A 15,015-nucleotide genomic window follows, 5' to 3' on the forward strand; every position below is an offset into this window, starting at 1 on the left:
TCAATTTCATTTGTCTAATTTGCCTAGCCTCCAGGTTTCTTCATATGCAGTCGAAAGCACAAACACAAATGCACAGGAGGGACCTGATTTAGTTCTTGTGATCTCTTTGGATCTGGTTCAAATTTGGTCAGAAAAAGCCCCTTAATGGTTTTCAACAAAATTATAGACAACAGAAAATGCGCTGACACAGAAATGTGTTTTAAAGTGACAACATGTTTGTGTATTTTGTTGAGATAATGGCTGTTCAGTGATTGGACACCTCTGGTTATTACCTGTTCCTGCTGTTGTCGTGCCAGCTCCATCTGCTGCTGTTGTTTCTCCAGCAGCAGGGCAGCCATGTTCCTCTGCTCAGAGTGGGCTCCCAGGAGCTGCTCCCTCAGACCACTCAGCTGGTTGATCATCATCAACAACTGGAGCTCCTTCTCTGCCAGAGACTCTGGGGTACCTGGAGGGGACAGAGGGTCATGTTTCTTCCTAAGAACAGCTTCCGCCCTTTATTTCATGACAAATTGTTTGATGATGAGGGTTTCGTAAAAAGTCCACATCCACTCACCATTATGCTAAATGGTATAATGTTGGGTTCACTACCTGTTTTGATTTTTAGTTTACTTTCTCGGTTAGAACATTCCTCCTTCATTTCATTCACAATAATGTGTTTTTCATTTGCCAACTTTAAAGGTATAATCTCGAAGATTTTCTTGAAAATAAATGTCTGTTAAGTCACCAGCTATCGCCGAGTGAGGTAACACAATAGTGATTGTGCCTATGGCCCACTGATGAAAGCCTTTGCATTTGCAGTATATAGTATTATTACATACTGGCTGTCTGTGGCGACATTTGCGTAAAAAATCACAAGTGCCCGCGGTTAGTGTTTTCCATCAGCCAGCAGTGATTGGTCTGCCAAAGAGGGTAGGTGGAGCTAAGCGGCTGCTTTTCCGGTCTCTGCAAGTGTTGCGAGTAAACAGTAATCTACTATGGCTGAACAAACAAAGAAAAGATCGATGACTACAGATACAACTTCAAAAATAAGTGAAAATCCAAAGAAAAAGAAACAAATTCGACGCTCAGATGAAGGCAAACAGTCTACAAAGGAAAGTAACCGTCAGCGAGGAAAATCAAGAGTTACAACCGTTGAAAAAGGGAGCCAGCTGTAGACGTCTGGTTAAATTGGGAAGCGTACTCCGACAGTTACTGTTTATCGCCATTAGGGGGCGCCCAAGAGAACAAAACTGAAATCTTCAAGATTAGACCTTTAAGAAAGCAAACAAATGAAAAGAGTGAAAAAATATAGATGAATAAATATTTCTTATTCACGACGACAGCAGAAAAACCACATGGAAGGCTATGTCCATGCTATGTTTCTGTTTAGTGCTGGGGACATTGGGGTTTTGTCATGTCCTTCATTGCCTATTGATACCCTCCAAAAACTCAACTTATCTGACAGTGAACGAACGCTTCGAAGGCCAGAAACATAGTGCTGAAAAGTTGTGGCCGCGAATAAACTTAAACTTTTGTTACATGTATTCTTATCAGTGACAGTCAGCCTATCAACATGACTAACTTATTGCAGGGCTGCTGACTGTTGTGTCTATTCTAGTTGCTGTTATTCACTTAAAATAACACTTAAAAATAACTCTACTACTGCCTACATTCACAGGAGGAAAACTGTTATTCGAGCAATTCGCATGTCAAGCAGCATTATCAGCCCGACATGAAACAGCCTGTTTTGGATGAGAAAACCAGTACTCGCTTAAGTGAGCCTGTTTAGACAAAACTTCTTGTTGGTCTCTGTGTTTGCTAACCCTGATTTTAAAAGGAACACAAGATGGAACACATGATTATCAAACCAGTGCTGTACCACATTACTGCACAGAGCCAGGTATGGCTTTTAAAACGTCAAACAAGTGCAATAGAACATGTTTCATTTGAAAAAGTAAGGCAGATATTTGCAGAATATAAAAGTAATGTGTCGTAAATAAAGGGATAAAAGTGGTAAATAAATGGTTTAAAGATGTTGGTAGTGTCTGCCAGCTAACCTTTCAGTTGTCCTGTCCCCCCTGTGCTTTTATCCAGAAGCTTCTCCTTCCAGTCAGTATTCAGCAGCTTCTCAATGGTGGGCATTACTGTTAACAGAACACAACAGGTACTCAGCAGAACCGCACTGAGCTGCACTAGATGGCATAAAAAATATTTTTCTGTCAAATAAAATCCATCTGACACCAAACTACTCTCTCAGCCTCTCCTCTGCCTTCCTAATGGAATTGATTGAAGAAGGGCAGAGGTTGTTTGTGCGTCTGGGAGAAGTTTTGAGTGTTTGAGTGGATCAATATTTGGACAGAGAACAATCCAAGGTCAGCCAGTGGAGAGAACTTGAGGAAAATTTAAGGCAAGGAGCGCAGGCTGGTGAAAGACTTAAGGGCAGGAGGAGTCTCAGGGGCGACTGAGAGAGCAGCCTTTTACTCTGTACGTGAAGGACTGAACAAAACCAGAGAGAAAAAAGCACCCCATACTCCCCCAACCCATTCAGGAACCGCAACAACACCCTCGCTTCAGGAGACAAACTATCAGTTCTACGCATTGATTTCAAGCAGACTGCATTGTTTAATGCTGAATAGCAGCACAATGTAGTGCGCTTAAATACATAAGATACAGTTATCTTAGTGTGGTGGGTGTGAAAATTGTGTAGACTTTTGTACACAATTTTAGGAGAGAAAAGGTGCATCAAACAGGTGCAAAAATGAGACTCATGAGGCGCACTGACAAGAACATTTCAAAAACCTATTTATTTTTTTAAATTTCAACACTTTCATTGATTTGATCAATATTTGCCTATTAATTTTTTTAGAATGTGCAGATAGTGAAAATATCAAACTTTGGAGTCCCCCAGTGATGATGCCCTCAGTGCTTTCACATCTGGGACATTGAAAAGAATTAACTGTGACAAACAGCAGCACATTTCTTATATTGTTTCTTAATCTAACTACAAAGTACATCAAATATTTAGACTGAATTATATTAGAATTTAGTTGTTTCTATAGTTTGGGCCTTTGTTTCTTTTTCTTTGATGTTTAAAATTAGTCCTAATGTTGCCTTATTTCCCAACTGAGCACAGCCTTGCCCCACCTTACTGTGCAGTAATTGGCAAGCACCAATGCATTGTTGTTGTTGTTGGCTCTAAAAGCAAATAAATCAAACCCAGAACCTTTACCGTGTGAAACCAGCTGTTGTGTGTTGATTTAATACTTTAACAGAAATCTTTTTTTTTTTTAATCAAATTTAGAAATTGTTGCACTTGGTTAATTTCAGAGAAGGTTTTTAGTTTAAAAGAATAATTCAAGGTGGATGTTATGGGACAGGAATGTGGTCCTGTACTCCTGGCTGAAAAATCTTTCTGGCAGGTAGCTTTGAATGCAAAACTTTCAGGCAACGAGTGACAGCCAAACATTGCACAGTAGATGTTGTATTTACAGACATACAGACATAAAAGTAATTGGGTGTGTATGCTTGAACAATAAAACATAAACATGAAACAGTAGAAAACCAACAGTATCCTTCAGTATTCAACATTTAGACGTTCCGCACAATTATAAACACAAACTTATAGGCGAGATAATTGCTATACTCTGGCCTGGTTCATCAATGATAACTTTAAGGCAAAATAGTCTTGGCAGCTCTATCAACACTAGTCCTGACACTACAGATGAGAGAGACCATGTAAAGAGTTTGGACAGACCTTCCTTGAAGTTGGATTGTCTTTCTGGTCTGTCATGTGTCCTGGCCTCCTTCAGGCCCAGCGGGCTTTGCCTGTGAGGCAGCTCCTTACCTGGAGAGCCCTCCTGTAAGGACACAGAAAGAGACCGTTTACTAGCAAAGCAGCAGAGCAGGATGAGGAAAGCACATTTTACTTTGACAGAATGTCTCAGTTTGTCATGCCTTTTGTACAATCCTTACCAAAGGAGAGCAGGAGAGCGGTGGGGTCAGTTGGCGGGCCTCCAGTGGATGATTTGCTGACCAATCCCGTAAGGGAGATGTCTTTGGAGGTTCTGCGTTGGAAATGACTCCACCGGCTCCGCCACACTCCTCCTGTTCTACTTTGACGCCAACACCCGTCATGCTGACATCCCCGCCGGAGAGGAGGTGCAGCGCTGGAGGGCTGGGCTCAACCATTCTGTTGGAAGACAAACACAAACGACTAGGTGTCATATGGGTGTGGTGAAGTTTTGGCACATGCCATGCCACTTTTGATTTGATAGTTGATGTCATCACCGGCAGAGAAGAGAGATCAAGATAAAGACAGAGAAAACAGTTAAGAAGTAAAAATAGCCTCTGTAAAAAAAGAAAAAAAAAACTGTGGCTCTAGTGAAATGTAGTGAAGTGTTTGAAAAGGAAAGAAAACAAGGAGCTTTTAAGGCTGTAATTGAGCACAGTGGTATTGAGCTAAATGCTAATATCTGCATGCTCCTATGTTGAAAAAGACAAGACTACATCACCCTAAACACTGTTTTCTGCATTAAAGGGTCTTTTAAAAACCTTTTATAGTGGAAAACATACACATTGGTACAGATATATCTGTGCTAAGTCAATATCAGCCAAATGTAGATTGATCAGGCTCTACATTTTACAAACATAAGCTTGTTTGTGGGTGTGTTACTACCACCCAAAGTAACAGCCAGGCTTACTCTCTCAGTGTGTGTGACAGTGAATAATAGGAGGTTGCCGGGGGAGGCAGACAGACAAGGCCTCAGTGAGGGAGAAAGGAAGAGAGGACAGGTTGAGTGAGAACGGTTTGAACCACAGTGAACTTGAACGTATCAACTCAGGCTTGTGTGTATGTTTGTGTGAGTGTGTGTGTTATTTCCCAACTCTGCAGCAGGAGGAAAGAAAAACACAGCAGACAGCAGAACAAAACAAACAGAACACACAAGGGCAAAAAGTGCACATATATATTAAGAGGCAGAAAAAAAGCCATTGTTGGAGCCGGGGAACAAAGGAAGCCGGGACAATGGGGGAGAGGCTGACAAAAGCAGCCGGCCGCAGGAAACAGGCCGGATAACAATGCCAGCGGAATGTGCCGACCAACTCGGGAACACGGCAAAAAATGCAGAGCGCCACCGTTCTGCGGAAAGCATGATAATGATTAGAGCCCCCCCCACTTCACCCAGCTCTCCCAGCCTGCACACTGTGATTTTGAACAAAGCCACCTGTCTGCCAGGGTCCAAGGCTCCAAACCTTGGTGATGTATATTCATGTGTGTGTGTGTTTGAAGCAATAAAATACAGCTAAGAGCCTGAATCACAATGTTAGGCTCCTACAGTAAAGGCCACCTGATCTACCAAACTGATGCACTGAGTTTGACTTTTCTTGCAATCTACTCCACGCAGGAAGTGACGCAACAATTAATCAAGAAGTGCATACGTGACTTCAAGAGTGACAAGAAATGTGGCAGAGAAATTTGGACTGAACCACCAGCAAGTCACAGTGTGACTGACTGTATTTGTGGTTGACGGCTCACAATTAACCTATTGTTCTGCACTGACAACCTTCTTTGAATTAAAGGTGTACAGATTTCTTGCAAGTAAACCACAATGTTTACCTTCTTTGTTTCTCCATATTGTGTGCATCCTTCAGAACTCACAAGCACATATAATGCATTCTGTTCCACAAAGAAACTGATTGTTCACTTTGTTTACATCCTTGTTTGTTGGCTAGCTCTCTTCTTGTTGCCTTTAGCTTGTGCAATGCCAGATGTTTTGGTAAATTACAGCCACTTTCAGTCCTTTAAATAGCATGACACTGCAGGAATATCATCCAGGTGTTCTTAATACTTGAACAAAAGACACAAACAAAACATGGACCCACTCATCAAAACATTGCTCCATAGCACTGCTAGTGGTCAAAAACTCCAAAGGTCAGAAAAGTTCCCGAACCTTGCCCGCAAAAACGTACACAGTTTGCCAGTTGCTTAGAGGGAAGGGTCCTCTGAAATGAATTTCCAATGCCTCCATCCGTGGTGGGAAAGGCGGTCACTGAATGGTTTGATGAGTGTGAATAATGGACATCCTAACTCAGTTTAGCACCTATGGGAGATTTTCACCATCATCAAAACACCAAATGAGAAGAGTAGACTCCAGAAGAGTGCCAGAGACTTGTAGATTAAATGCCAACATGCACTGTTCTGGGGGCATGTAGAGGCCCAACACCTAACATAGACACTCGAAGTTGTTTTTTTTCCTTTTTTTTTGTCTCCCTTTGTATCAGTGTTAACTTCGTTAAAGAAAACCCTTTTAGGTCACTGAAAATGGATCTTTTGTAAAACTCAGGCCAGGATGAAGACTTAGAGTAAACAGCGTTTTTGGCTCGTGAAGTCAGGCTGTGCGCCGTTATCTCCTTTGTGAGGCGTCACAAATGAGGCGACATTCCTTGCAAAAAGATGGACGTGACAAAAACAGTGATGCTTCTAACCTTGCTAACAGGACTTTTTATATGTTTACACATATATGATATAGATGAATAACCACACACTCGATGCCCCATAACGGCCTGCCAGGTAGCCTTCTGGCAATAGATTTCAGACTTTTGATTGGCTGCGATTTTCTTTTCCTTCTTTGCATGACTGGGTTTTATTGCCGCCTGTTGGTGTGGCATTCTCATGACAGCGTATCTGTTGTGTTTTTGTGTTTTTCGTTTGGATGGGGATTTTTTTCTAACTGTGCTTGGGTGGACAGGGATTTTTTGGGAAACGAAGGAGGGAAAACATGACCTTAGTTAAAAAAGAGAGAAAACGTTTTGACTAAAAGTAACGACTAAAATGTGATGACTTTTTATTGACTAAAACTGGACTAAAATGTTTTCTTCGACTAAAACTATAAAAATTACTAAAATGTGACTACAAATAATAAGCATTTTCGTCTTAAGACTAAGACTGAGACTAAACTTAAAAAAGCTGCCAAAACTAACACTGCTTTGTATGTATGTATTTATGTAGGTTTCTTGTTGAAGGAAAATAAAGGTGTGTTGGAAAGGCCATGCAAAATTCTGAATAAACTTAATCCTCTAATGGATTTCAATATATAAAACAATATGCGAAACAACAAAGACTTCCTGCTGTACAGAGTTCTAGTCGCAAAACAAATGCTCGCCACAAAGGGTACAATTAAACTGGATTCACTTGATATTTTTAAAGTAAACTTTTACACTATGTTCTCATTACTTGTTACTTCCTGCTCGGCTCCTTTTGTAGAAGAAACCCGGTGTGCCCCTTCATCGAGACAGTGAGTCACATTATTTGGAGGTTGACACTGTGCTCTCATATAACAAAGCAAACAAGAAAAAAAATGCCAGGCTGCTGCCAAATGCATAATACTGTTGTAACTGGATTTCATAACAGATTCACCTGTCAGCCAAAGCTCTAAACCTGCACAAAGTGTGTGTATTTACACCTGCGTATGTGTGTTCAAACTGAGAATCATAATATATCATTTCACACAGCTGATGGTAACTCGAAAGCACTTTAAATACAGCTGTGAGCGAAGCCAACAGCACTCAAACTCATTTGATGCACCTGCCTCATTACTGATGACTTTGACACTCAATCATTCGTGTGTGTGAAATGTGTGTGTGTGTGGGCGAAAACCTTGATCTCAGGTCCGAAATCTAAAATTTCCTAAACAAACAAAAGCTGTTTTTGCTCTTTAATTTGAGTATCCCATGATGTGAACATGTCAGTGCATCAGCCCTCAGCTTTAAACCCACAAGGATCTGTGTCAGCCTAATCCTGTCTGATTGCTATTTTCAGGTGTGGTGTGTTTTCGCTGAGGCAGGAATGAGGATGGCGGGATGAAGACAGAGAGGTTGTTTAGCCAACATTGCAGCGGCCCCCGTCGATATCAGCAAGGGGTTGATTGTGGGTGTGTGTGTGTGTGTGTGTGTGTGTGTATGTGTGTGTGTGTGTGAGTTTTGTCCCACGCTGGAAGTTATTCCTGGGTCTCCCCTCCACGTTCCATAGAGGCTGGGCTGCAGAGCTGCCACAGGTGGCTTTCACACGCCTCTGCACTGACTCTCTGTGTGAGTTAGCGTGTGTGTCACCCACAGCAGAGGTATGCACAGAATCTCATCGACCCACAGAGCTGTTGACAGCGAGGAATGCGTCAAGGTGCGTGTGTGTTTTACACGCACAAGTTTTTTTTTGTTTTTTAAACAATGCCTTAGCGAGAACAATGCAAACCAGTCAAGGTTATGGCTTCCCTCCACTCCAGTCTCATCTACTGAAACACACACTTGGTCTATCTGCAGCTGACTGCACCCATGTGGAACCCGACCTTGTGTATGTATGTAGTGTATGCGTTGCATGATTTAAATAGCAGTGCCTTCCTACGAGGTTATCTGATTGAGGCCTGTTTTCCGACCACCAACAGTGTTCGGCTTTTATAGGCGCTCACCACATGCCGCTAAGAAATCACAATAAAGCAGACCTCAGAGCAGCTGCTGAGCTAAACAAAGTAGAACAAAGTGACCAAAAACGACTATTACAGACTTCTGCAACTATCTCAGATTAAAATAAATAGAACTGAGCAAAGGCTGACTGCACTGGTGAGTTCAGAGTTTCTGCTCCAATCATTATTTTTTTCATCACCACTGGATACAGTTTTTAATTTGCTCCAAAAATACAGAAAAAACTTGAATTAATAAATGCCAATGCAAGTGAGAAAGGTTGTAGAGAAAATATAATTATGACCACAAAGAAGCCAATTCACAGAACAAATATTATCACATGACATCCGTGAAATATTGAGATAAATTAAGGCTTTTTTACTTGACAATTTACAGACAGGGCAGACTTGTGTGGGATAAGGATCACTGAGGACCTCCAGACTTATAACAAATAAAAAGGTGTCCCCAGGTAACACTGGTCCCATGCAAATACAGCTACAGTCAGTGACCAGCTGGTAAAAAAGGTTGTAAACGTCGCAGATAAAACACAAGATGTTTCAGTTGTTTAGCTGCTAAAGCTGCTGTAGATCAAATCTTAAAGAAGAGTGACTTTCAGTTACATTTATTCTGTTAAATCCGATGAGGTCAGAGTCTGGTTGTCACGATACCAGAATTTCAAACTTCAATACGAAACTAGTAAAAATTAAATTGATACTCAATACCTGTTTCGATACCACGGCAACAAAAGTCGAAGTCCTAGGAACAAAAAATAAGGTAATTTTCTTGTTTTTAATATCCACAGTGCTGGTACAGAAAACAAGTCACTTAACACACACCAGCTCATCTGACAGACTGTTAATAGTAATGAAAGGCTTAATAAGAGTTGGTGTCTGTATCTGCAGAGGATCTGCACTATGTCTGTGTTTCTATTTTTCTCATTATTCTGATGTGTTTGGGACATTTCTGGAGTGGACGTCCAACGCAAACAAAAAAAAACATCTTCTCAAAACATCTGTCGTTCTGTGAATGATAACAGTCGGCGGTGTCGTTGCTGTATAAGAGCTCCAGGTGCGATGGAGGGCGGAGCAGACAGAATCCTGTACCTTCCTGCGGGATTGTATGGAGGTGTAGGAGTGTGAGTTGGTTGTTTAGAGCGTAACTTCACTGTTTTTATTTCATTAATAGCGCTCGCTCTCTTCACTTCCTGTCTATGTCACTCAACCACAGCTGCTCTCTCTCTTTTGCTCGCAGCAGCTTTGGTTTGAAAAGCTGAAGATATGTTTCTTTTTTTAAAGCTTCGGTACCTTTCGGTGCAATTGTGCAACGATTACGGTGCAAACACAAAAATGATGTTGATTGTTTCATTTTAAAACACTTGGTATCCAAAAGTATCGAAGTATCAAAACTTTTGACAACCCTGGGTCAGAGTATGAAAGAGAGCTAATAAAATGTAGTATCATGACTTTTTATTATGACACATCTGTCAAAAAGACCTCTATGGTGTGCAAGAATCAGTTATCAGTTGGGAAATAAAATCACAACAAAATACTTTAAAATTTAGAAAAGACAATCTACATTCAGGGGGAATTTAGAAAGACTGAACCCTTAAAAGCAGCATACTGTGTCTGTCTCACAACAGTAATGGCTGTGCTGTTACAGAACTTAACTGGTCCTGTCCCCTTTGAGAGCTTAGAGGGGGGCGATGGAGGATGACAGTGGATGGCGGGAACATGCCTCTGCCGTCAGATAAAAATCATCTCCTCTCCTGTGAGCGCTGACAACACTGAAACTCTACACTTCCCACGACACAAGAATCACTTCACACAAAACCTCAGTTACCCAACAAGTTGTTACACGTAAAACCCAACATTTCCCCCCCAGGGGATTGGCAATGCAAATCCCTTCTGTTGTTCGCCCTTTCTTCTCTTCTCTTCTTTTGTTTCCTTAGTCTTTCTCTCAGTGTTTTTGTTTCTTCCCCCTCCTGACAGGAGCTTGTTGAGTTTATATCGTCCCCATCGCTCTCCAACTCATGCCTGAGGCAGAATAGCAGAGAGAGCACAATAGACAGAGAGCGAGTGCCAGGAGCCGGTCTCAGCAGTTGAGAGCAGCCGGATAAAGTGTTAGACATCTAAACAGGTTCACTTGGTGATAAACAAATAAAGACGTCCCATTGTCAACACTGAGACTGACAGCTGTAATGGCAGAAGGTTCCCCGCAGGAACGTATCAAAGACTCTGTCAGCTGCTCGAGCACAATACACCACCACACAGTAAGAAAACAGACACACATATAAAACATCTCACACCCAGATCTGTGCACATTTCCACAGCCAGTTACATCACATTTCACCTCTGAATAAGAAACAATCTTTCTCCCAGCTGGTTCAGTAGTCAGCAGCATTTTGTCACAGAGCTGGTGCAGCCGTGTTGAGACAAGTGTGAACCGATGTATAAACAAATGTTTGGGGAAATGTTAGACAGTTAGCAGTATTTACTCAGGGATGATAAAACAATCCAGCAATCAATGCCAGATAGTGCCAGCCTGCACACAGGGCCTGGCTCGGGCCGATCACAACAAGAGCCTACAGCAAACTGAAACATCGCTGAGAGAAAGCACATCTCCTCTCAGATCTGACTGACTCATCGGGGTTCTACTGACCTGCATCTGCTCGTCTGATTGAAAATCAGTGAGGGAAGTCGCTTTGATCCAGCTGGTCAGTAAGCAATGTCATTTGTAATTTCAAGGATACAAAAGTAGTTTTGAAAAATTGCTCCCACAATAAGTCATTAGTGTTTTATTTTTGTAATCCATTATCCACTGCTTATTTTTTACGATAAATCGGTTAATTGCTTTAATGTCAGAACGCTGTGAAAACTGCTCACTCAAATGTCCAAGAGCCCGACGTGACATCTTCACATCGCTCCTTTCTTCTAACCAACAATTCAAAAAGCATTTACAAAGTTACGAAAGGATCAAATCTTTACATTAAAGAAGCCGGAACCAGGATGTTTAATCGAGTAATCATTGCATCTTTTCTTTGGAAAGTGAACAGTAAACTGTGTTAAAGCCTCATTAATAAGAACACACTCAGCACTCTTCTCTCCATCTCTCCTGCTGTACTGACCTGTTGAGGAGGAGTGGATGTGAGGAGATCCAGCAGCGCTCCCACACTGTAACAGAGCTGCTGACACAGGTCATAGTGACTGGCTCTCCCTCACCACTAACTCGTCTTTTCTACTCCTCTGTTACCTCCGACCCGGCCACCTCCCCTCCCCACCCCCTTCTCCTGCCCCCGTCTCTCCTCTCGAGAGGGGAAGTACAAAGAGCCTCTTCAAATCCCACCGAACAGGGGCTGCATTTGCATAATTAGCATGCTGCTGCAGGTAACCGTTGCTGCAGCTCCATCATGCATGATAACTATCCAATATGAACCCACTAACAGGTGTGATTGTGGTTTGATAAGGGGCATCATTGATTGAAACTTCGATTATGATTTCCTGGAAGTCGGACTGAAAGTGGGGACAGTGAGAGCAGAGCTGAGGTGTTCAAACACACTTAAAAGCCTTTTTAAAGAGAAACCAAAAACTGTTTAAAAATATCACCGTCTTATGTTGAATGTCGGCTCATCTGTTTTTCCCTACAAGAATTGGACACAGATGCTCGAGCTGCTCTGACTGAAAGGGTGAATCACAAATGCTACATTATCATATTAAGCTGCAGGAGGTTTTTCTTTCATTTCTGCCTGAAAGTCTTCTTGTCCAGTGATAACATTTGTACTTTTACTGTATTTGCTTGGCTACACTTTTGAACTCTGCCTGCAGTTCATCACATTTTCAGCTCTTAACTTGTTCAAAGTAAAGTACTCTGGTTTATGGCCACGTATAACCTTCCAAAGTGTAACTTAAAGTGGTAATCTCGAAGATCTCACTGCCGTTCTCTTTGGCAACACCTATGGCATAAAAAATTGTATGCGGGAGCACACTTCCCAGATATCCAGACAGTGTTGCATGTGTGACGTCTGCGGTTGGCTCCGGTTGTAACTCTTAATTTTCCTCGCAGACGGTCGCTTTCCTTTTTTTCCCCTTTGCCTTCATCTGAGTGTCCTATTTGTATCTTTTTCACTTATTTTTGAAGTTGTATCTGTAGTCATCCATCTTTTCTTTGTTTGTTCAGCCATAGTAGATTACTGTTTACTCGCAACACTTGCAGAGACCAGAAAAGCAGCCACTTAGCTCCGCCTACCCTCTCTGGCAGACCAACCACTGCTGGGTGATGGAAAACTCGTCACTAACTCGGCGCTGCTTGGGATTTTTTCTGCGAAAGTTGCACCAGACACCCAGTCTGTAATACTGCAAATGCAAAGGCTTTCATCAGTGGGCCATAGACTAAATCACCATTGTGTTACCTCATTCGGCGATAGATAGTGACTTGACAGACATTTATCCAAATGAAAAACTGAGATCTTGAGATCCCATCAACGGTGTTGAAAGTAATTTGACGTCTACCTGCCGTAGCACTAGTTATACACAGTATTGAAAAATACACTGCAAGAATTTTTGTTTTCTGAGTACCCAGAACTTCTTGAAACTTGCATTGGCGACGTTTAAATAGCCTGGGTTTCTAAAATTGTTTCCAAAACCTGCCTTGTTGACACGTCTGTCACAAGTTCACAACACGCCTGTCAGTGGTGACAATCTTTTACTTTCTCAGTGAATTGTCACGTACCAGCAGGCACCAGGTTCTTGGGATCACAGCAGTGAGTGAGTCCCGGCCCTCAGGCCTCAGGCCCCCACTTCTTCACCCTCTTTGACGGGGAGGTTAAGGCTAGAGACCCAGACTCGAGATGATGCTGCCAACAAGGACAAGTTTGTAATGGAAATTGGTGCTGAATAAGCATAAAGTGAAAAGCTTGTTTCTGTTGTAAGTTTATGCAGCATCTGAAAACGGACTCATGACACAGTCAATAAAGGAGCTGAGGGGGAGACGCTAAGAAACACCAGGGCAATGGTTGGACCAAACAAACATCAAGGAGACGGGAGTTTGATCCCTGAGTGATACCAAAAGTCAGTGTTGACTTCTTTTCAAATTATCAACGTTAGCTACATAACATACCACAGTTCATCAAATACTTTGTGTACTTTAGTTGCAAACCAAAGTACGTATATTAGTTATTATTCAAGCCAAACCCTGATCTGTTTCCTCATCAAACCAAGTAGTATGGGTACCTAAACATAACCAAACCGAGACCGACTCACTTTAACCTCATGTCAAATATTGTGTCCTCTGAAAAGTAAGAAAATGTGAAATGTTTCTGGGCCAGCTTTCGAGGAAAGGATCTGATGTTGCATTTTTATTATTGATAACTTTACTGTGAGGCGTGATGTGCAAAACTGAATATGTGCTCTTTATGCTTTATGAGTGAAAGCTCTGTAAAACTATTTCATGTCTGCATGCATCATTAGCCGACCTCAGATTACTGCGTGTGAACACATCCACCTTTGCAGACACTCAACACTCTAAATATAGTTTAAATGAACCTGTCTGTCTTCCTTTGGACATTGAGCACATTCTGAATGCTCAGTGTTGTTCTTTATACTGTATACAAATGAGCAAACATTTTGTCCTCTGACACTGAACAAGAGCAAACTGAGGTCCATCAGACAAACAGCAGTCACCTCAGCGATGTGCTCACAGTCACTGCAGCCAGACAAGACGTGCGAGGACACATTTTCCCCGTCCTGGTTTGCTTGAAGTAACAGATAAAGACACAGAGCCAAAGCTGCAGTTTTATAGCACGACTACCTGAACAAAATAAACCACTTACTGGGTTTTCCAGTCAACAACAAATGCTGTGCTGTAAGGAGGTGTTAAAAGTCTTAGAAACTTAGCTGAATTGCTGAAAGCCCGACACTGAGTCCACAGCTTAGCAAATTCAGAGAAGTTCATAACCAGAGATGTCAAAAAGTCAAAAATCATTTTTCATCATCTGTCTTATTAGCTGACAAAGAGGCTCCGCTCGCAAGTGACCTCCAAAAAAACCTCACATTTCAAACTCCTGAACACACAGATTTGTACTCGGTTCGCACCTCTTTTCATACGGCATGTTTTTGCTTTTCCATCACTTTACGTTGCTTTAATTCACCTTTACCTGACTGACTTTTAGATACATTCAAAAACAGCTTTTCAGTGAAACTTCAAGGCCTTCCAACAGAACACTTACACTCTTTAAGATCTCACTGAGAGAAGACATCCCAAGACTCGTGTATGTACGTTTGGGGTCTCGAATTTTAGATTTCTATTAAGCTGGTTGGAAAGACACCAACACACGCCCACCCACACGCACACACCCCCACAGCAACAGACACACACATTTCTCGAACAATGCTTCCCTGCGTTGCTGACGGGGCCTCATTAGAGAATGGGCTCTCAGGACTGGAGACACAAAAGCCTCTGCCCTCTTCTCTTTTCCTTCCTCTCTCTTCCTCTCTTCTCTTGGCCTTTTGATGTCAAGGGTACTGAGCCATATAGTGCATAGTCTGAAGAATGGGCTCATCAGGAATACACGCACAATTTCCTAATTTTTAC

The 15,015-nt window shown here is 42.0% G+C and overlaps 1 protein-coding gene across 1 annotated transcript in view; it reads right to left on the minus strand.

Moving 5' to 3' along the window:
- The window catches only part of sox13 (SRY-box transcription factor 13), a 42,389-nt gene that overhangs the window by 11,300 nt on the left and 16,074 nt on the right, over positions 1-15,015 (minus strand). Inside the window, exons 2-5 of the mRNA XM_069678453.1 lie at positions 3,952-4,168; positions 3,734-3,836; positions 2,037-2,123; positions 273-445 (exon numbers count right to left, since the gene is read on the minus strand). Of these exons, the coding sequence (XP_069534554.1) occupies positions 273-445; positions 2,037-2,123; positions 3,734-3,836; positions 3,952-4,167 (579 nt within the window). The 5' untranslated portion in view covers position 4,168. The remainder of the gene's footprint in view (positions 1-272; positions 446-2,036; positions 2,124-3,733; positions 3,837-3,951; positions 4,169-15,015) is intronic.

Source organism: Semicossyphus pulcher, unplaced genomic scaffold (assembly GCF_022749685.1).
Source record: "Semicossyphus pulcher isolate SPU_LCO1_2020_fin unplaced genomic scaffold, fSemPul1.0.p SCAF_3, whole genome shotgun sequence".
NCBI lineage: Eukaryota > Metazoa > Chordata > Actinopteri > Labriformes > Labridae > Semicossyphus > Semicossyphus pulcher.